At 45.4% G+C, this 23,902-nt stretch overlaps 1 protein-coding gene across 3 annotated transcripts in view; it reads left to right on the forward strand.

Moving 5' to 3' along the window:
* MTMR4 (myotubularin related protein 4) overlaps window positions 1-23,902 on the forward strand; it is a 314,547-nt gene that overhangs the window by 268,406 nt on the left and 22,239 nt on the right. For all 3 annotated transcript variants that reach the window (XM_030222077.1, XM_030222079.1, XM_030222076.1), the window contains 2 exons: window positions 899-1,059; window positions 1,301-2,432. In XM_030222077.1, the coding sequence (XP_030077937.1) occupies window positions 899-1,059; window positions 1,301-2,432 (1,293 nt within the window). The remainder of the gene's footprint in view (window positions 1-898; window positions 1,060-1,300; window positions 2,433-23,902) is intronic.

The following is a 23,902-nucleotide window of genomic DNA, read 5'->3' on the forward strand; positions in this document are numbered from 1 at the left end:
GCCTAGAATGCCTTCCTGACGGAGGTGGTAGAGACAAAAACAGTGACTGAATTCAAAAAGGCGTGGGATGAACACAGAGGAACTCTATTTAGAAAATAGATGGTAGAAAACAAAAATACATGCTCGGGTGTGGAGGACCTTCCAAGTCCTGGTGTTCAACCAAGGCTGTGGTGCCACCTGTGGCCTCCTTTGCTCACATTTTGTCCTCCGTAAAGGACAGTCTGCAGCGGGGCTTGGTGTTAAGGATAGTGTTACATGTTGATCATTGTGAAGGTTAGATATGTGCTGTTCTGGATGGATCTTAGGAGGTAGATTTCTCTCTGTTGGTTTGTTATTAGTTCACTGCTTGGGTATTGACAGTACTGGAAGTGAGGCTACTGCCCAGGGTCCTATATGGCAGAACTCTTGTGTTCTGTCTATATCCACCTGCTGGTAGACAGACATAACCCACAAGTCTGTGGATTGATCTGTTGAAACTAATGGAAACAAAATTATCAGCTAATAACTAATTTTCAGCAGCACTTAGCTAGTTAGTTCCACTGAAAATGACCGATTAGTGCCTAACACAGAACAAGCATTTTAGGGGTGAAGTCAGCACTTGGCCAGTTAAGTTCTAATATTCAGCACTTAACCAGTCAAGGTAAACCACATAAGTCAGTCCTGTCTTTATGCTGTGCACCATATCTAGTTAAGTGCTGAATATCGCATTTAACTGGCTGTGGTGTAGCCGGCTCTGGAAATTCAATGCCCCAAATGTCCATCCTTACTTCATTGAAGCCATCTCGTATGCATTCTCATCCCACTAGAAGGCAGAATCGGTACATCCTGTAATGACACCATTGTGTGATTTACTCTACCTGAAGCTAAACTTAGTTTCTTCTTTTTCTCCCTTTGCTAGCGTCAGATTCTGCACCCTGTGTGTCATGTGCGTGCACTGCACCTATGGACAGCAGTGTACCTGCCCATATCCTCTCCATGCACTCCAGCCGAAGACAGCATGGATCATTTCCTACCCCCGATGTCTCAGAGCCAAGACTTCAGTGTCAGACTGCTGGACAGGTACAGTATGATGTGAATGCCATAATAATCCTCAGAGGTCAATTCAAATCCCATAGTCCTTCAGAGAGGACTCTAGCCTGAGGTAGTGATGCAGAATGTGGCAGACCATGATGTCTTAATGAATGCTCCTCTAACCTGGGCAAGAATAAAGAGGGTAGCAGTCCTGCTTCTATTTGAGAGATGTTGATTTCTGATCATATTGTTCCCTTTCACTGATTAAAATCCTTTTTCTGGTTGTCAGGATGCCCAAAACCCGCTCTGTGGATGATCTGCTCTCTGCCTGTGACAGCAGTAGCTTTCTGACTCGTACATCCAGTGACCCCAACCTGAACAACCACTGTCAGGAAACCAGAGTCAGTTCTGAATCATGTTACACCAGTAGTGAGAGGCCAGAAGCACACGCACCAACAGATCCCAGTATATCAATGGGTCTACAGGGCACATTACTGGACCAAGATGAATATGTAGGAATGTTTACTGTAGACCCTGTCCTGAAGGATATTTTTAATGGCCTGCCATCTACCATCCCTGAGATTCCTTCCCCTTCACGTGGTAGTACAGACTGTGAACAGAGACTTGGTGAGGAGGATAAGCTGAAAGAGGAGGGTTTGGCATGGAGGATTGGCATGAGAAGGGACATACAGAAGCCTGCCCAAATGTGCAACCTTATGGCGAGAGATGTTATAGCCAAGCATCAGAATGAAGATCCTCTCACAGAGTGCAGCAAACGGAATGTGTCTAGCAGACATAAAGACCCAGGTAAAGGCACATCTGGAAGGGATGACGATGTGGCGCAGAGTGGTATAACTGGGAAAGGGCCAATGGAATTAAGGACTTACAGACATCAGGTGTCCCAGAGCCAAATTAGTGACTTCTCGCTCCTGGGATCCAACTGGGAAAGCTTACCTGGTCTAGCAAGCTCTGTTCCAAGTGGAGATGTGGGCCGCAAGAGACCCCAGGCTCCAGGCTGCTGTAAGAAGATCCTGAGCAGCAGGCAGCTGAAGCTGACAGGAACCTGCATGAATGGACACCCTTCCCCAAGGGAAGGGCTGCAGCCTTACAGCCCTTTACCTACTAGCATGCTGTGTGCTAAGAGCTGCAGTCATCGGTCTTTTTGGTCCTGGAAGCAGGCACCATCCACCAAATTGCTGGCTCCTGCCTTGCCATCACCAATGCCTCCAGGTTACCTGGATGATGATGGACTCCCATTCCCTGTGGACATGGTGCAGCAGAGGCTACGTCAGATTGAGGCCACCTACAAACAGGAAGTAGAGGTTCTGCGCAGACAAGTGCGAGAGCTGCAGCTGAGACTGGAGATTCACCAGAGTGACATCCCTCTGGAGCAACCCCAGCTTCATTATGAGGATGACTTCGTAAGTAACCCCTACCACGTGAGAACAGCCAGTGTGTGCAAGTGCAGGCCTATCTTGTCGTCTTATTTCTCAAGTATATATGTAACATTCTCATTCTTCCTCCTATCAGTATGGCACACTGTGATGACTTCTTCCTCTCTCTGTTTTTGTGTGATATGTCTGATCTTTCTGTTTGTGTGCATTACACAGTGGTATGCAACCTCTCCTCGTAACACAAGCATAATGCAAAAATGTTGCCCCCTGTTGCTGTAAGTAAATGGCATGCAAATTATTGATAAGTTAAAAATTGTGTGATGTCAAAAAATACAGCGCACACTGCTGTTGTAGAATGCAGCTGTTTGCTGCAATGAGAATAAAATATCTATCTTCCTATAAATGTGAGTGGAAATTGGCTTACACACTGACAGGGAGACAGAGATACTGAAATCCTTGGACCCCTCTCTCCTAACTCCATAAATCCATTAAAAAGAAAAGTCCCTAGTCACTAACCCCTTCCCCTGCAGTAACCCTTTAAAATTGGAGGGGCAGAAGCAATGCCTTATTTGGCAGACTGACCCCATGAGATGTCTCAGTATGCACCACATGGGGACAGGTGCTCCTGTTTTCCAAAATGGCAGCACGGAGGCAGGAACAATGTCCAAGCTTTAAAGGTGTGATTAAGAGTCTCCAGGGGTATTGAAAGGGGAGGTCACTTGGGAACCTGGGGTATTTTGGGAGGGAGGGGGACAGTGGTCACCAGGGGAATCTTTGGGGTGGAATTTGAGGACCAGGTTCCACCAGAGACATTTTGTGAGATGAGGGCCAGATTGGGGGGAGGGAGGGGATCATAGTGTCTTAGGCAACCAGTGATGATTGGATCATCTGAAGTAAAGTTCTTCTGCTCCTGTACTGCATCTCTATGCTGGCTTTGAGCTGCTGTAAAGATGCATCTTTAAAATCGGTGAAGTTTTTTACTCTTTAGTGCAGTTTTCTTTACATTGGGAGTAGTTTCTTTTCTCTGTGGACATGCAGGACATACATATTACCACATGTGGGTGAAGTCACCAATTGGAACTCTGGTGCCGACACTGCCCAGTGTTATACAGCTTCTAGAAGGTTTTGGCAGCCCTAACCGCACCTGTGCATGTGCCTTCCCATATCGTTTTTCCACAGAGCTGAGAAGATATTTTTGTCTGTGCTCTCTTCAGCATGTCTTTTCTTTTGCAGCCTTCCCTGTCCTCTTGTGAGTAGTGCTGGACCAATTCCCTTTTTTTGTTTCCTTTTTAGTGTTTAAGCCCTTTTAAGTTTTCTTTGATTTTCCACGTTTCTACAGCCTGCTTAGGTCTGAGCTTCCCAGTGGGTGTTCCCCTCCTTTAAAAAATAAAAATTGAGCCATTTGATTTTGCTTTGGCTATTTTTCCACCAGTGTCTTTAAAAACTCTAGTAGTTTTAAGAAGTGTTCTTGGTGCAGCAAGGTCATTTCTGTGACTGACCGTAAGGCTTCTAATTGTAAACTCAGTTCTCATATGCAGAAAAGAACCCAAAAGAGTCATGACACCCTGCAGGAGAGACCTTTTGGCGCATCTAAGTCCAGTACATCAGCATTGGAGGGATCGGTCGCTATGGCCCCTGGAGCTGTGTTGGACACTGGGGGCACTCCGGCACTGAGGAGGTATCCGCTTGTCTCGGATATTGATGGCACCCAGGGAACAGTGGGAAGCAGGGATCTATAGAGCTATGAGCAATGTGCACACATAGTATATCACCAAGTAGATGACATAGATATAATAGAGAGAAATTTCAAAACTTCAGTGCACAAGTATAAACAGAGCCTGACATGGCCTCATTTTGTCTATGCATTTTGTCTAACCATCATGAAACAAATCATAAAGTAAAAGCAACTCATAATACACAATTAAATCATGACTAAAATCATAAATGAAAATAGATGTACACAAATATGCATAAGTATAATCAAAAGTGTAAGTTACACAAATGGATATTTTTTAGTAATCAATTAAGTATAATATTTTCATGCTTGTATAGTGATGACCCCATTCTCAGAGCTTTACTCGACAATGCATAGGGTTTTTTATACAGTATACATTAACAAGGTAAATAATAACACAACTACTTAAGAAATAAGGGCATAATTTAAAATATACAAGCATCAACTATACATGCATAGATCTTTGGAAAATACAGCCAAATATGTGTGACAGAAACAATCTGCTGGCTTTAACTAACAAAAATTTTTTTTTTTTTTTACTTTAAGTTGCTTTTAAGCCTACTGATACTTTAGTAATATGATTTTTATTTAAGCTGTGACTTTGAATTTTACATTTGCCAGTCTGTTTTTACTAGAGGGAAGCAAGTGCAATGTTATTCCACTGTTTGACTTAAACCCTTTACATATTGAGACTTTTGATTTAGCCAGTTCTGTCTTCCAATCCATGACATCGAAGACACCCAGCGGCTTCAAATGTTATACTCTGTGCAACCAGACCATCTCAGGCACAGATACCCATTCATGGTGTATCCAGTGCCTTGGGCCCAACCATAGCCCAGCTCGTTGTGTCCTTTGTCTTCGTATGAAGAAAAGGACTCAATTAGTTCGAGAAGCCCATAAAGAAAAACTTTTTGGGGCTTGGTCCGGTCCTTCGACATCTGCATCGGGGTTGGAGACATCTGCATTGAGGGGACGCATCAGGAGTGGAGGTAGGCATGGCTGCTTTTCAGGCCACTTCACACTGGGAGTAGCGAGGCATCGAGTATGCTACTATGCGAACCCCCTGGGACCATCCATCGTAGGACCCAACCCCAAGGCAACGTGGGGATTCGATGTCGTCCTCGGCATCGAGGAGTCGCGGTGAGGTGCATCGGGCGAAGGCTAAGTAGCACTGACGCCATTCGCATAGTGTCGGGAGCTCCGGGGCGCCAAGGAATTCGGCACCTGAAAAGTGTCAACGCCAGGACAACCGTTCCCCCTCCATACAGGAGTTGCCAATGCATCGGCCTCTCAGCAGTCCGGTTCCTGCTCCCGAGCCTCAGGCAAATCTGCCACTGACTGCTCCACGTTCCGCAGCCTTCTCCGACGAGCGAATACAGGCCTTGCTTCCAGAGCTCCTGGAAGGACTGCTGCGCCAATCTGCTTCGACGTCTGGTCCTCCATCCACTGTGAGGTCCCTGAGTTCGGTGCCGCTTATGGCTCCGGTATTGGCTGCCACCCAGTTCAACTCCCCATCAACGTTTGTGGAGGAAGCTTCGCCACAGTCCATGTGGGGGTCGGCCCCTCGGCATCGCCATTGAAGACCGTAGGTCTTCAGGGTCGTGGCGGGTTCGGTCTTGGAGGTCACTGAGGGAAGTGCTTTCTGACACCGAGGAGGAGCGCTCGTGGGAGTCAGAGGAAGATCCCAGGTACTTCTCAGATGAGTCCTTTGGGATTCCCTCTGAACCTTCCCCTCTGCCTGAAAGGAGACTGTCTCTCCCAGAGAGCCTCTCCTTTTCCTCTTTTGTGTGGGAAATGGCTCAGGCCATTCCATTCCCCGTAGATGTGGAGGCTGAGCCCAGGGCTGAGTTGCTTGAGGTCCTGGACTACACATCTCCACCTAAAGAGGCAGTGACAGCTCCTTTGCATAAGGTACTCAGGGAAGTCCTTATGCGAAACTGGGCGTCCCCTCTGTCTGGTCCCATGATCTCTAAGAAGAGATTCCCAGTATCGGATCCATGGTGAGCCTGGGTTGATGAGGTTTCAGTTACCCCATAACTCCATAGTGGTGGACTCCGCCCTCAAAAGAGCCTTGAGTTCTAGAGACTATGCTGCCCCCAGGCAGAGAAGCTAGGACCTTGGTCTCTTGGGGAGGAAGAGGTATCAGGCCGCTATGCTCGCTGCACATATACAATCATACCAGCTCTTCACGAGCATCCACTTGCGGAACTTGGTGCGGCAGCTGTCTAGTTTGGTCGATGCCCTGCCTCCAGAGCACGCCGAACCTTTTCGTCAGTAGGTCAGGCAGCAGAAGACGTGTTATAAATTCCTGGCCAGAGGCGCATACGACACCTTTGTAGCATCCAGAATCTCTGTTCAAGGTATAGTGATGCGCAGACTCTCATGGGTGCGTGCCTCTGACCTAGACCATTTGGTCTAGCAGAGGGTAGCGGATGTTCCTTTCTGGGAAGATAATCTTTTTGGAGAGAAGGTGGAAGATCTGGTTGACCAGATCAAGAAACATACTGATGTTATGGCTTCTCTCTCCTGCCGGGCACCTTCTGCTACCTCTTCCTCATCTAGGTTGTATTTTGGTGGGTCACAGAATGCTCCCTATTCCTATTCTAGGCATAGGTACACTCCCGCGTCTCTCCGGCCTACTCAGGCTCAGTCCCAGCACGCTCGTTCCCGTCAACAGCGTGCGCCCAAGGCCCCTACTGTTCCTCAGCAAAAGCAAGGGATGGGCTTTTGACTTGCTCCAAGAAAGCATAGCCACAGTAAAAGTGTTTGTGCCGGGTGACTTGCCAGTTGGAGGCAGGTTAATGTTTTTTCACCAAAGGTGGCCTCTTGTAACCTAGTACATAAGTAAGTACATAAGTAATGCTATACTGGGAAAAGACCAAGGGTCCATCGAGCCCAGCATCTTGTCCACGACAGCGGCCAATCCAGGCCAAGGGCACCTGGCAAGCTTCCCAAACGTACAAACATTCTATACATGTTATTCCTGGGATTTTGGATATTTCCAAGTCCTTTTAGTAGCGGTTTATGGACTTGTCCTTTAGGAAACCGTCCAACCCCTTTTTAAACTCTGCTAAGCTAACCGCCTTCACCACATTTTCCGGCAATGAATTCCAGAGTTTAATTACACGTTGGGTGAAGAAATATTTTCTCCGATTTGTTTTAAATTTACTACACTGTAGTTTAATCGCATGCCCCTAGTCCTAGTATTTTTGGAAAGCGTGAACAGACGCTTCACATGCACCTGTTCCACTCCACTCATTATTATTTTATATACCTCTATCACGTCTCCCCTCAGCCGTCTCTTCTCCAAGCTGAATAGCCCTAGCCTCCTTAGTCTTTCTTCATAGGGAAGTCGTCCCATCCCCGCTATCATTTTAGTCGCCCTTCGCTGCACCTTTTCCAATTGTACTATATCTTTCTTGAGATGCGGCGACCAGAATTGAACACAATACTCAAGGTGCGGTCGCACCATGGAGCGATACAACGGCATTATAACATCCTCACACCTGTTTTCCATACCTTTCCTAATAATACCCAACATTCTATTCGCTTTCCTAGCCGCAGCAGCACACTGAGCAGAAGGTTTCAGTGTGTTATCGACGACGACACCCAGATCCCTTTCTTGGTCCGTAACTCCTAACGTGGAACCTTGCATGACGTAGCTATAATTCGGGTTCTTTTTTCCCACATGCATCACCTTCAACTTGCTCACATTAAACGTCATCTGCCATTTAGCTGCCCAGTCTCCCAGTCTCGTAAGGTCCTCTTGTAATTTTTCACAATCCTGTCGCGAGTTAACGACTTTGAATAACTTTGTGTCATCAGCAAATTTAATTACCTCGCTAGTTACTCCCATCTCTAAATCATTTATAAATATATTAAAAGGCAGCGGTCCTAGCACAGACCCCTGAGGAACCCCACTAACTACCCTTCTCCATTGTGAATACTGCCCATTTAACCCCACTCTCTGTTTCCTATCCTTCAACCAGTTTTTAATCCACAGTAGGACATTTCCTCCTATCCCATGACCCTCCAATTTCCTCTGTAGCCTTTCATGAGGTACCTTGTCAAACGCCTTTTGAAAATCCAGATACACAATATCAACCGGCTCCCCTTTGTCCACATGTTTGTTTACTCCTTCAAAGAATTGAAGTAAATTGGTCAGGCAAGATTTCCCCACACAAAAGCCGTGCTGACTCGGTCTCAGTAATCCATGTCATCGGATGTGCTCTGTAATTTTGTTTTTAATAATAGCCTCTACCATTTTCCCCGGCACCGACGTCAGACTCACCGGTCTATAATTTCCCGGATCTCCCCTGGAGCCTTTTTTAAAAATGGGCGTTACATTGGCCACCCTCCAATCTTCCGGTACCACGCTCGATTTTAAGGATAAGTTGCATATCACTAGCAGTAGCTCCGCAAGCTCATTTTTCAGTTCTATCAGTACTCTAGGATGAATACCATCCGGTCCAGGATACCTTCAAATAGTCCGGTTAGGATACACCCTTAATCTGGAATCCAAACCTCTAAATTGCCCACCGGAAACTCATTTGTACAGCTCTCAGCACGGGCAGGTACTTGCAGAGGAACTCTCCGCCCTTCTAAAGGCCCATGCGGTCGAATCCGTTCCACCAGGGGAAGAGAGGCTGGGATTCCATTCCAAGTACTTTCTTATGCAACAGAAAATGGAGGGGGGGATGCGTCCCATCCTAGACCTAAGGGCCCTGAACAAATTCCTCGTCCGGGAAAAGTTCAGGATGGTTTCCCTGGGCACCCTTATTTCCCATGATTCAGTAAAGCAATTGGCTATGCTCTCTGGACTTAAAGGAAGTCCCATCTCACTCCTGTTCAAAAATTGGAGTTCATTGGAGCACTGCTGGACACGAGGACAGTCCGGGCCTATCTCCCCCGAGGCACGGGCGGACATCCTTCTATCTATGGTGTCCACAGTTCGGGCGTCTCAGCAGCTCACAGCTCAGCAGATGTTGAGACTTCTGTGGCACATGGCCTCCACATTTCATGTTACGCCCATGGCACATCTGCATATGAGATCTGCTCAATGGACCCTAGCGTCTCAGTGGCATCAAGCCACTAGGGATCCAGAGGATGTCATCCAGCTGTCCACTGACTTTCGAAATTCCCTACAGTGGTGGACAATTTGATCCAATCTGACCATGGGATGTCCGTTCCAGATCCCTCAGCCGCAGAAAATGTTGACAACAGATGCATCTCTCCTGGGGTGGGGGGGTTTATGTAGATGGGCTTCACACTCAGGGAGCCTGGTCCTTCTAGGATCTGGAATGCTCTAAAGGCTTTCAGAGATCGGCTGTCCAACCAAGTTATCTTAATTCAGACAGACAATCAGGTTGCGATGTACTACACTAAGAAGCAGGGGGGCAGTGGATCTCATCCCCTGTGTCAGAAAGCCATCCAGATGTGGCTTTGGGTGCGCTGTCACAGCATGTTTCTCCAAACCACTTATCTGGCAGGTGTACACAACAGTCTGGCTGACAGACTGAGCAGGATAATGCAACCTTATGAGTGATTTTTGAATATGGGCATAGCCCGCAAGATCTTCCGAGCATGGGGCACCCGCTCGGTGGATCTTTTTGCCACTCAAACCAATGATAAGGTCCCTCAGTTCTGTTCCAGGCTTCAGGCCCATGACAGACTAGTGTCAGATACCTTGCTCCTACATTGGGGAACAGGCCTTCTGTATGCATATCCTCCCATACCTCTGGTGGGGAAGACTTGCTGAAACTCAAGCAAGACTGCGGAACCATGATCCTGATTGCGCCCTACTGGCCGCGTCAGATTTGGTTCCTCCTCCTTCTGGAATTATCCTCAGAAGAACCGTGGAGATTGGAGTGTTTTCCGACCCTCATCACCCAGAACGAGGGGTCGCTTCTGCATCCCAACCTCAAGTCTCTGGCTCTCACGGCCTGGATGTTAAGAGCCTAGAATTCGCTTCCTTGGGTCTTTAGGAGGGTGTCTCCCGAGTCTTGCTTGCTTCCAGGAAAGATTACTTTAGTGGAATCAGTGCTTATCATCACCGTGTAGAAGGTAAGCCTATGTCTGGACAGCCTTTAGTTGTTCGCTTCATGAGAGGTTTGCTTTTGTCAAAGCCCCCTGTCAAACCTCCGCCAGTGTCATGGGATCTCAACATCGTTCTCACCCAACTGATGAAAGCTCCTTTGGAGCCGCTGAATTCCTGCCATCTGAAATACTTGACCTGGAAGGTCATTTTCTTGGTGGCTGTTACTTCAGCTCGTAGGGTCAGTGAGCTTCAGGCCCTAGTAGTGGATGTACCTTATACAAAATTTCATCACAACAGAGTAGGCTTACGCACGTACCCTAAGTTCCTGTCAAAGGTGGTGTCGGAGTTCCATCTGAACCAGTCAGTTGTCTTGCCAACATTTTTTTCCCCATCCTCACGCCCACCCTGACGAAAGCAGCTTGCACACCTTGGACTGCAAGAGAGCATTGGCCTTTTACATGGAGCGGACGAAGCCCTTCAGACAATCCGCCCAGTTTGTTTCTTTTGATCCCAGCAGGAGGGGCGTCGCCATTGGAAAACGTGTAATGTCCAGTTGGCTAGCAGATTGCATTTCCTTCGCTTATACCCAAGCTGGGCTGACTCTGGAGGGCCATATCATGGCTCATAATGTCAGTGCCATGGCTGCGTCGGTGGCTCACTTAAAGGCAGCCTTCATTGAAGAGATTTGCAAAGCTAACACGTGGTCTTCAGTCTACACATTCACATCACACTACTGCCTTCAGCAGGATACCCGACGTGACAGTCAGTTTAGGCAGTCAGTTCTGCAGAATCAGTTTGGGGTTTAGAATCCAATTCCACCCCCCCCCCCCCCCCCCCCCCCGGCCCTTTTTGTTCTGTTACAGGCTGCACTCTCAGCTAGTTGTATATAGTTTCGGGTTAATCTATGTTATGTCCTTGCCATTGCGAGGTCCAGTTGACCAACCCTTGTTGTTTTGGGTGAGCCTGGATGCTAGGGATACCCCAATTGTGAGTATAATACAGCCTGCTTGTCCTTGGAGAAAGCGAAGATACTACTTGTAGTAGGTATTCTCTGAGGACGGCAGGCTGATTATTCTCACAAACCTGCCCACCTCCCCTTGGAGTTGTCTCCTCTTTCTCTCTCTTTTATACTCTTCGTTGAACTGAGGAGCGCGGCAGGCAGGTAGACACTCTGCGCGCACACAGAAGGCTCTAGCAGAGTTTTTGCTATGTGAAATGCCGGTTCCCGGGCCAGCACGGATCGCCGACCCAATTGTGAGAATAATCAGCCTGCTGTCCTCGGAGAATACCTTTTACAGGTAAGCATCTTCGCTTTAATGTTTTAACATTTTTATTGAGAAACCAGCAAGGTAAACAGCTACAACAATCTCTGTATAGTTTGACAAGGATGAATAACCTATAAAGTAATACAGAGTAGATAAAGGAATTCTGTTCTCAAAGTTTTATCAAATCCCACCCCCCCACATTGCCCCAGGTATATTTCAAACGTGTTTAATTGAAAACAGTTGCTAATACTTATTATGCCAACTCCTCCACTGTAAGACAAGCATATTCCCCTTCAAATAGGATTGCCCATGCGTACTAGGAGTCAACCAAATTGGTTAGTATTTTGTTCGCCAAATAATATCGTGAGAGAGGCTAACAGCCTATCTTCATTCGGGATCAACTTTTCTACACCATCTATCCCGTCAGTTACCTTCACTTACCTTCACTTTTACAGCAAACTCTTGTTATTAAACTTTGGAACATCCAATCCATCCCCTTACCTACTTCCCCAATTCCCATTAAACAGCTATCTCCAGCCCTATAGCTGGGACTTAACTCACAAGACAATTATACCCCAACCGTTATTCCCCTCCCCCCAGTCCCTGACCCAATAACCTTACCCCCAAATGTAACTCCCTTTGCCTCCCCCCTTCCCTAGAGCACTGCATTTGGAGCCGTTTTGAGGGCTATCTACTCCACGGAAGCCTCAAACCCATCCGAACCTTACCAACTAATTCAGTTGGGTTATACAGATGCCAGATCCACAGTTAACAGAACTGCGACAATATCCGACTGGATCACAACAGACAACCTCGATTTTTTTATTCACCACTGAAACCTGGATCCACGACCTCAAGGACCCCATAATTCTAGAACTATGCCCTCCAGGATACAAAATCACCCACTGGACTAGGAATGGAAAAAGAGGAGGTGGCATAGCCATAATCTATAGATCCCAATTCACCGTCACAACAAAAGCCGAATCCATACTTCCCCAACTCGAAATTGCCTCAGTTAGAATCAACCATCCAACCTTACAAGATCACCTAACCCATATCTTGTTTTACAGACCCCAGGAAACTGGCAAGACTCCCAAACACATTTCATGGATTTCATCTCGAACACGTGTGTCTCCACCCAAAACCTTCTTATAGCAGGAGACATTAACCTTCACCACAAGGATAATAACCTAACAAACGTATGTGAATGCAAAGACTTCCTCCAACTATGGGAGCTTCGATGGCCAACTATTCAACCCACCCATACTAAAGGACACACACTAGACATCATCATATACAAATTCTCAACAGCACAAAATTTCACACTAACAGATATTAAATGGTCAGCCATACCATGGTCCGACCACTACAAAGCAAATCTCTCCCTTCAGTGGCGAATAAAAATCTCACAACAGAAACAAAAGCAACTAACCTACACCACAAGAGGCAAAATAGATCCTCCAACATTCTGGCAACAATTCTATAGCAACGAATGGTCAGCACAAACAGACTAACCTCAATTTCTTCATGAATAGGACAACAGATGCAGAACCACCTTAGACAACATAGCACCGCTTCAAACTAGAACCTCACATAGAAAAAACTCAATACCATGGTTTAACGAAGAACTGAAAGAATTAAAAACTCAAGTCAGAAGACTAGAACGAGCATGGATTAAGAAAAAAGATGACTCCGCACTCAATAACTGGAAGCAGCTTCAAAGAAAATACAAATACACAATCAGACAAACTAAAAGAACATATTATAAAACGAAAATCAGACCAGACTACAAGGACACACACAAACTGTACCAACTTGTAAACAAACTACTAAACACCACAACGGTAACCTCTAACAACGCAGACACCCCATCAGCAAACGAACTGGTGAAATACTTCAAAGAGAAAATTGTAAAACTAAGACTCATGTTACCTAGCAAAATAACTGACTACCTAAACCTCCTTGAATGCCTAGACCCATTGCCCGGAGAACATCCAGCAGACAGATTATGGACCAAATTTGATATGCTCACGATTGACAATGTTTCCCAGTTACTCAGAAGATATGCCAAGTCACAATGCAAATTAGACATCTGCCCTAACAATCTCATAAAATCTGCCCCACAACAACTCAAAACAGACCTCACAAACCATCTGAACCACGTGCTACAAAATGGTCTCTTCCCAAAGAATAAAGGAAACATTCTACTAACCCCTATACCTAAAGACACAAAGAAAAGTGCAAGTGACCTAACCAACTACCGTCCAGTGGTATCCATCCCATTGATAACTAAACTCATGGAAGGAGTAGTGACGAAACAACTCACAAACTACCTAAGCAAACACTCAATCCTCCACAATTCATAGTCAGGATTTCGAATGGAACACAGCACTGAAACAGTATTAGTGACTCTAATGAATAAATTCAAACAAACAATTGCAACCGGCAATAATATACTTCTCCTACTATTTGACATGTCCAGTGCCTTTGACATGGTCAACCACGAAATACTCTTACATATCCTAGAATACTTTGGAGTAGGAAGAAACATTCTTAATTGGTTCAAAGGATTCTTGACCACAAGATCATACCAAGTAACTGCTAATGCGACCTATTTCAGACCCATGGACGCCTGAATGTGGAGTTCCCCAAGGATCCCCCTCTCGCCGACCCTCTTCAACCTAATGATGATACTCCTCGCTAAGCTACTAGCCAACCAAAATCTCAATCCATACATATATGCAGATGATGTCACGATCTACATCCTGTTCAAAAACGATCTGAAGGAAATCACCAATGAGATCAACCAAAGCTTCCAAATCATGCACTCCTGGGCGGACGCATTTCAGCTGAAACTTAATGCGGAAAAAACACAGTGCCTTATACTCACCTCCCAACATAACACAAGTAAATTTACTACCATTACCACACCAAACATTCCCCTCCCCGTTTCAAATACTCTGAAAATTCTTGGGGTCACCATAGATTGAAATCTCACACTCGATAACCACGTGAAAAACACAACTAAGAAAATGTTCCATTCCATGTGGAAGCTAAAAAAAAGTCAAACCTTTCTTCCCAAGGACCATCTTTCGCCAACTAGTACAGTCATTGGTATTAAGCCACCTGGACTACTGTAATGCACTCTACACCGGCTGCAAAGAACAGACCATCAAAAAAACTCCAAACAGCCCAAAATACCGCAGCTAGGCTCATTTTTGGGAAAACAAAGTATGAAATTGCAAAACCACTAAGAAAGAAACTGCACTGGCTTCCACTTAAAGAACATACTACATTCAAGATCTACACGATTGTTCACAAATTCATATACGGAAGTGCCCCATCGTACATGATGGACCTCATTGACCTGCCACCCAGAAATGCTAAAAGATCTGCTCGAACATTTCTTAATCTACACTTCCCCAGCTGTAAAGGAGTAAAATACAAACAAAATACTGAAGACCCATCTTTTTAAAAAAATTTACGGAAAGAGCCAAAACACATAGAGTCCACACTCACTGTTCTTCAATACACCATACATTCACTTCTAATCTCTCATCCCCCGTAATCTCACATCACTCACACACTTACTCACAGAAATATGTACACCATACGTCAATGTGTCTTAACTCTGCCCTTTAAACTTCCCACTGTCTCTTTCCAATGTTTTAATGTTTATGTCCCATTGTTATATTCCTAATGATACTTCGATTGTCTCGCATAACTCTGCACAATGTAATCCATAACCAAGTTGTAACATTGTATTTCTATTATTCATATCTTATTGTAAGCCACACTGAGCCCGCAAAGAGGTGGGAAAATGTGGGATACAAATGCAATAAATAAATAAATAAACACACGCGACCAGCTTTTCATACATGAGTGTGCAATTGTGGAATGCGCTCCCAACTCACTTGAAATTGATCAACGAATCAAATAACTTCCGCAAATCTCTGAAAACCTACCTCTTTAACAAAGCTTACCAGGAGATCCCATAACTAACTGTGACACAACGCCTATCTATCTCTCTATAAACGCTTGACTAGATCTTCCTGTCTTCTTTGACTTCTATATAACATCAATTATATTATGTACCCTGGGATGGCTATGCCATAACAGGTCTCTGTAAGCCACATTGAGCCTGCAAATAGGTGGGAAAATGTGGGATACAAGTGCAATAAATATAAATATATTCAATATTTGGCTATGCGCCCAAGGCGAGATTTTACTTAAATATGCCCCCCAAACTGCCAGGAACCTCTGCTGCCTCCCCGGAGACCCACCTGCTCCTCTAGACTCCCAAGTCATCAGTTCATGAAGTTTATTCCTCCAATGCCAGAAGGAAGGTGGGTGATCCTGAGTCCAATAAAGTAAGATGCATTTTCTACCCAATATGCAGGCCTTACCCAAAAACTGTTTTTCACCCTTTGATCCAGGAGTCCACTGGCCCGGGGCACTGAGTATGGCTCTCTCAAAAGTTAGGGTAATCCTTTCCCCTAGCACCCCTCCTAAATATCAAGCAACCAACCTCCAGAATGAAAGGATCAACCTGCAGTTCCATGTACCGTGATAAAACGTAGCCTCTACCCTTCCACATTTCCTACAGCTTTGTGACTCCGTTACTCCAGCATGATAAGCTTGTCTCTGAGAGAAGTATGCTCTATGTACTGTCCGAAAGTTGCATTCCTGCAGTTCCGCACTATGGACCAATTGTGGACCGCTTCGAAGAGCCACTAATAGCCACTTTGCTGATATACACCTGCCTAGCTCTGCACTCCACTTTTCCGCAACCTTCGTCAGATCCCTATCTTGGGTCAGTCTATTTAAGTCACCATGAAACCAGGATACCAAGATTTGCCCTGCTGCGTCTCCTTCTAATAGTTCCCTCAATTGTCTACCAAATCGCGGAAGTTTCTCTCCGCTAAAGAACCTACATAATGCGACAGTTGTCGGTAAGCGAACCAAGTGGAAGGGCCTTGCCCACAGCGCCTTGTGAAATCTAAGTAAGACATTAAGTACCCTTCCTCGTTTACTAGACTTTCTAGTTGGGTTACTCCCTTTGCAACCAGAGAGCGAAAAACCCCATTCTCATCCCCTGGCCTAAATGATATATTCCCTTGTAAGGGAAGCCACACACTACTGAGGTGATTTTGCCCCCATAGTGGAAGCACCGCTCTCCATAAACACCAAAGGGGGTGAAGCATTATGCTTCCTCGTAGTTGCTCAGGCAGTTCTCCCCTTGAAGCATGAAGTAGCGCAGCCAGCTGCCATGGGCGAAAAAAGGCTCTTTCCAATCCTGTATCCCTATATGTGTTTGAACCCATCAACCAGTCTCTCAAATGACGGAGCAGGCATGCTTGGTTATATCTCCGTAAATCTAGAAGTCCCAACCCTCCCCCTTTCTGCGCCCCTATCAAATAAGGCCACCTCAGCTTTGGTTTTCTGCCCCCCCCCCCCCCCCCCAACAAATTTCACTACCATCCTCTGAAGCGCTATCAGATCCTTTCTAAGCAACCATATAGGTAGTGTCTGTAACACATATAACCATTTGGGAAAGATCATCATTCTGTAGAGATGCAACCGGCCCAAAAGGGTCAGAGGCAATGACGACCATAATGTCAGCTGTTCTTTCATCTCCCTAAGTAATCTGGAAATACTGAGCTCATATAACCGTTTTGTATCGATAGTTAACCTGATTCCCAAATATCTAAACGACTCCTCGGCCCATCTTAAAGGGAACCATTCCCCCCAAGACCGTTTTAGTTGGTCTGAGCTTGCCAGAGCTTCCGACTTAAAGAGGTTCAAGCCAAAGCCAGAGAAGTCTCCATATTCCACCAAGCTTTCCATAAGATTTGATAAGGATTGCCGAGGCTCTGTGATGAGGAGGAGGAGTAAATCATCTGCAAAAGCAGCTGATTTAAATGTGAAATCTCCTATTTTCACTCCTTTAACGTCATTGTTATGCTGTATCTCCCGCAACAAAGGATCCAAAGTCATCACAAAAAGAAGCGGAGATAATGGACATCCCTGCCGCGTCCCTCTTCTAATTGGGAACCAATCAGAGGCAAAATCATTAGCATAGACCTGCGCCTTTGGATCTGCATATTGCGTTCACACTCCCTGAAAAAAACAACCTTCTATGCCATAGGTCTTCAAGACCCCAAACATAAACCCCCAGTCCACTCTGTCAAACGCTTTTTCTGCATCAAAGCTTATTAGCAAAGCCTGTTCTCCTTCCATGCTAATGGTCTCCAACGCAGCCAAGATTCTTCTCATGTTTTTTGCTATTACCCTGCCTCTGGTGAACCCCACTTGAGGTTCAAACAACAATGTGGGAAGAATTCTCACCAGTGTGTTAGCCAATATTTTAGCCAATAACTTTACCTCCGTAGTAAGCAGTGAAATTGGTCGATATGATTCAGGCCGATCAGCCGATTTCCCTGGCTTTAATAAGACTATTATTTGAACTGCGTTTAAGTGTTCAGGGAGTTTCCCCTGTTGGACAAAACTATTAAAGACATCAGCCAGAACCGGACTAACCTCTGCCTGCAACATTTTTAAAAACTGAAACTTGGATAACCCCTAACGACACTGCCTCAATCGCAGCCCTATGCCATGGAGGATATCTTTTCTCCCACACTCCCCACCCAGATGCACGCGGTGGAGGCGTTGGGTTTCTTCTCTCACCCTCTTGTAGTTTCCAACCCCTCCTCCTGCCACAGTCTCACTGCTTCTCATCCTTCGAAACTCATGCCATCCGTCTATTCTACCCGACACCACTCAGAGTTGCAGTCATCTACCGCCCCCCTGATAAGCCCCTCTCTTCATTCCTTACTGACTTCGACGCTTGGCTCACCATCTTTCTTGATCCCTCATCTCCAACCCTCATTCTTGGTGATTTTAACATTCACGTTGACAACCCTTCCAACTCCTACGCTTCTAAATTCCTCACTCTGACATTCTCCTTTAACCTCCAACTATGCTCTACCACCCCTACTCACCATAATGGCCATTGTCTCGACCTCGTTCTCTTCTCTTCCTGCTCACCTTCCAATCTCTGCACCTCAGTCCTTCCTATCTCAGATCATCACCTTATCACCCTCACACTTCATCACCCACCCCCTCAACCTCGCCCAACTTTAACCACTGCCTTCAGGAATCTCCAAGCTGTCGACCCCCCTACCCTATCCTCTCACATCTCCAATCTCTTCCCTTCCATCTCGTCTTCTGAATCTGTCGACACGGCTGTCTCTACCTACAATGAAATTCTCTCCACTGCTCTGGATACCCTAGCACCATCTGTCTCTCGCCCCACTAAGCGCATTAATCCTCAGCCCTGGTTAACCCCTTGCATCCGTTACCTTCGCTCCTGCACCCGATCTGCTGAACAACTCTGGAGGAAATCTTGCACCCTGTCAGACTTCACCCATTACAAATTCATGCTATCCTCCTTCCAGTCCTCCCTATTCCTTGCCAAACAGGAATATTATTCTCAATTAACCAATTCTCTTGGCTCCAACCCTTGTCGCCTCTTCGCCACCCTCAACTCCCTACTTAAAGTACCCTCCGCTCCCACCCCCCCCCCCCTCTCTCCTCAAACACTAGCTGACTACTTCCGCGATAAAGTACAGAAGATAAACCTTGAATTCACTTCCAGGCCTTCTCCTCCCTGTGACTTCTTAACCCACTCCCTCAACCAACCTAACCTGGCCTCCTCCTCCTCCTTCCCTGAGATCACCGAAGAGGAAACTGCTCGCCTTCTTTCTTCCTCTAAGTGCACCACCTGTTCCTCTGATCCCATTCCCACCAATCTGCTTACCAACATCTCTCCTACAGTTAACCCCTCAATCTGTCACATCTTCAATCTCTCTCTCTCTCCACTGCTACGGTCCCTGACACCTTCAAGCACGCTGTAGTCACACCACTTCTCAAAAAACCATCACTTGACCCCACCTGTCCCTCCAACTACCGCCCCATCTCTCTCCTACCCTTCCTCTCCAAATTACTTGAACGCGCTGTCCACAGCCGCTGCCTTGATTTCCTCTCCTCTCAGGCCGTCCTCGATCCGCTTCAATCGGGCTTTCGCCCACTACACTCGACAGAAACAGCACTCTCTAAAGTCTGCAATGACCTGTTCCTTGCCAAATCCAAAGGTCACTATTCCATCCTCATCCTCCTCGACCTATCCGCCGCCTTTGACACCGTCAATCATAATTTACTTCTCGACACACTGTCCTCATTCGGGTTCCAGGGCTCCGTCCTCTCCTGGTTCTCTTCGTATCTTTCCCAACGCACCTTCAGAATATTTTCTAATTGCTCTTCTTCCACCCCTGTCCCGCACTCTGTTGGGGTTCCTCAAGGATCTGTCCTTGGACCTCTTCTTTTCTCGATATACACCTCTTCCCTGGGCTCGCTGATCTCATCACATGGTTTCCAGTACCATCTCTATGCTGATGACACCCAGCTTTATGTCTCCACTCCCGACATCACAGTCGAAACCCAGGCCAAAGTTTCGGCCTGCCTTTCAGACATCGCTGCCTGGATGTCCAACCGGCATCTGAAACTGAACATGGCAAAGACTGAGCTCCTTGTCTTTCCACCCAAACCCTCTTCTCCTCTTCCCCCACTTTCCGTCTCTGTTGACAACGCCCTCATCCTCCCCGTCTCTTCAGCCCGCAATCTCGGAGTCATTTTTGACTCCTCCCTCTCCTTCTCTGCCCATATCCAGCAGACAGCTAAGACCTGTCGCTTCTTCCTCTATAATATTAGCAAAATTTGCCCATTCCTCTCTGAACAGACCACCCGAACCCTCGTCCACTCGCTCATTACCTCTCGTCTTGACTATTGCAACCATCTCCTCGCTGGCCTCCCGCTTAGCCACCTATCCCCCCTTCAGTCTGTCCAAAATTCCGCCGCACGTCTTATCTACCGCGTGAACCGATACTCTCATATCACCCCTCTCCTCAAGTCGCTTCACTGGCTCCCGATCCGCTACCGTATACAGTTCAAGCTTCTCCTATTGACCTTCAAGTGCACTCAATCTGCAGCCCCCCATTACCTCTCTACCCTCCTCTCCCCGTATGTTCCCACCCATAACCTTCCCCTCTCAGAACAAATCACTCCTATCTGTACCCTTCTCCACCACCGCTAACTCCAGACTCCGCCCCTTCTGCCTCGCATCACCTTATGCCTGGAACAGACTTCCCGAGCCCATACGCCATGCGCCCTCCCTGCCCATTTTCAAGTCCTTACTCAAAGCCCATCTCTTCTCCCTTGCTTTTGGCGCCTAACCACCTGCCCCATTCATGATACCTACACTTACTACATAGTTTGTTACCTTTAGATTGTAAGCTCTCTTGAGCAGGGACTGTCCTTCCCCATGTTTAAACTTGTACAGCGCTGCGTAACCCTGGCAGCGCTATAGAAATGCTAAGTAGTAGTAGGAGTCCATCCAGGCCTGGAGATTTACCTAGGGCACTTTGCCTGATTACCCATTCTACCTCGTCGGCTTCTATAGGCGCATTCAATTTTGCCAACTCTGCTGTTGTGATTTTTGGCAACTCCAGACTAGCCAGATAAGTCTCACTATCCATCAGTAGAGGGGTATGAGATTCATATAGTTTAGCAAAAAATTCATAGAGTACCTTATTAATAGCTCTATCTTCATTCCTCCGAACCCCCTTGGAATCTACCAGCGTTGAAATTTTTTGCCAGCATCTTCGCTTTATACAAGCATGTAGACACAACTGCAGCATTAACTTGTTTCTGTCACTTATATCTTTGGCTGTATTTTTGACAGATCTGTGCTAATATGACTGATGCTTGTGCATTTTACATTATGTCCTTATTTTTTAAGAAGTTGTGTTATTTACCTTGTTAATGTACACTGTATGAAAAACCTGTATGCATTGTTGAGTAGCTCTGAGTATGGAGGCGTCACTGTATAAGCATGCAAGTATTATACTTAATTGATCACTAAAACGATCCATTTATTTTATTTATTGCATTTGTATCCCACATTTTCCCACCATATGGCAGGTTCAATGTGGCTTACATATTGCTAAAAAGACGGTTACAAAATTTAGATTTGTAGAAGTCTAGTACATAATACGGAAGTACAATAAATGCTTAGGTTGATATATTAGCATATTGTGAGAGAGGTTAATAATATTGTTTTCCATTTCTGAACTTTTCGTTGGTGTGGGATTAGGCAGATCAACAGGAGAAAGACTTCTTGAAAAGATGTGTTTTCAGGTTTTTTCTGAATTGTAGGTAGTTTTCTGTGAGTTTCAGGTGTTTGGGTAGTGAGTTCCAAAGTTGTATGCCTATAAACGAGAGGCTGGCTGCATGTGAAGATTTGTATTTTATACCTTTGCAATTGGGGTAGTGAAGGGTTAGGTAGGTTCTTGCTGTTTTTGTCACGTTTCTTATTGGTAGATCGATAAGTTCCGTTATGTAATCTGGTGCGAGTCCGTAGATGATTCTGTGGACTATTGTGCATGTTTTGAATGTTATGCGAGCGTTAATAGGAAGCCAATGTAAGCTTCTTAGGAAGAGTTTTGGGCTTTCGAAGCGTGCTTTTCCGAAGATGAGTCTGGCAGCCATGTTTTGTGCTGTCTGTAGTTTTCTTATGAGTTGATCTTTGCAGCCTATGTAAATACTATTGCAGTAGTCTACATGGGTTAGCCCCATGGTTTGGATCATGTTGTGGAATGAATTCCTGGGTAAGTAAGGCTTTATATGTTTGAGCTTCCACATAGTGTGGAACATTTTCTTGGTCGTGTTCTTAGCTTGGCTTTCTAGCATTATGTTGCAGTCAATTGTTATGCCTAAGATTTTCAGGTGGTCTGAGATTGGGAGGGATGAACCCTGTGTGTTAATTGCCGAGGGGGGAACATTATTGTATTGGAACGAGAGAATGAGACATTGGGTTTTATCTCTATTGAGTTTTTACTTGAATGCCGATGCCCAGGATTCCATGATGGTCATGCTGTTTATTATTTCCTTGGTGTTTTCTGTGGGGTTCTGTTTGAAGGGAATATAGATGGTGATGTCATCTGTGTAGAGAAATGGATTGAGGCCTTGTTTGGATAGAGATTTAGCCAGTGGTGTCATCATTAGGTTGAATAATATAGGTGAGAGTGGTGATCCTTGTGGTACTCCACATGCCGCTTTCCAAGGTGGAGATATATCTGAGTTTGATTTGACTTTGTATGTTCTGGATGTCAGAAATCCCTTGACCCAGGAGAGTACTTTTCCTGTAATTCCTATCTTGTCAAAGATTCTCAGCAGTATGTGGTGGTCGACCATATCGAATGCGCTGGATAGGTCAAATTGGAGTAGGAGGATGATTTTACCCCTTGCTATTTCCTGCTATCGGTCTATAATTCAAGGTGTCTTCTGCTTTTTTGTGTGTGTCTCTTTTGGGATGGGAGTTAGGATATTTCCTCTGTCCTGTGGGAATAGGCCTTTTTTGAATAGATAATTAAGGTGGCCTGTGAGTTCTGTGACGTATTGATTGGGGGGGGCGGGGTCCATTATATAGTTGGGTCAGGTGTCTAGTTGGCAGTGGGCAGAGGAGAATTTTCTGAGTGCATCAGCTATTATTTTGATGCTTAGATGAGTGAAGTTATTCCAAATACAGTCTGCCGGGTATTCCCTTCATTTATGAAGGTTTCTGGATTAATATTTCCCTGATGCAGATTATTGCATAGATTGGTAATTTTTTCTTCAAAGTATTTGGCAAGATTGTCTGCATGTGGGAGGTTTGCGTTCGGTGTAGTTACCGTTTTGGTGTTATGTAAGTTATTTATTAGTTTGTATAATTTCTTTGTGTCTTTGTAATCTGTGCCTATTCTCTGTAGAAGTTTCTTTTCGATTGTCTTATTTTATATTTGTATTTTGTTTGACTTTCTTTCTAGGCCTTTAGTGATTGTTCGTTTTTTGTTTTTTTCCAGTTCTATTTTTCTCGTTTGCATTTTTAGAATTTTTAGTTCTTCGTTAAACCAGAGTATTTTATTGCGTTTTTGTGCTGATTTTGTATGTTTGGGCACTATTTTATTGAGGATTTTGTTGCATCGTTCACCCCAAACAGTGAAGAAGTCAGTTGAATCGGTTTTTGGTGCCCAGTTGTTATTATATATTTCTTGTCAAAATGTTTTGGGGTCTATTTTACCTCTTGTTTTATTTAAGGCCCATTGATGCGTTTGGGAAAGACCTTTCTTCTTCCAGCATAAGGTCATAGTTAATTTAAAGTGATCAGACCAAAGCACGCTTTTCCATTGCTTCTCCATTACCGAAAAGGTTCGGTCACTGGATAGTTTCTTTGTTAATAGATCCAGTGCATGGCCTCTTATGTGTGTGGGGTTGACTTGTGGCCAGTTGAAGTCCCACATTTGTAAGAACTCTTTGCATTCTAGTGTGTCATTTGAGGTTGTGTCCTCTTGGTGAAGGTTTATAT

Source organism: Microcaecilia unicolor, chromosome 13 (genome assembly GCF_901765095.1).
Source record: "Microcaecilia unicolor chromosome 13, aMicUni1.1, whole genome shotgun sequence".
In the NCBI taxonomy this organism is placed as follows: domain Eukaryota; kingdom Metazoa; phylum Chordata; class Amphibia; order Gymnophiona; family Siphonopidae; genus Microcaecilia; species Microcaecilia unicolor.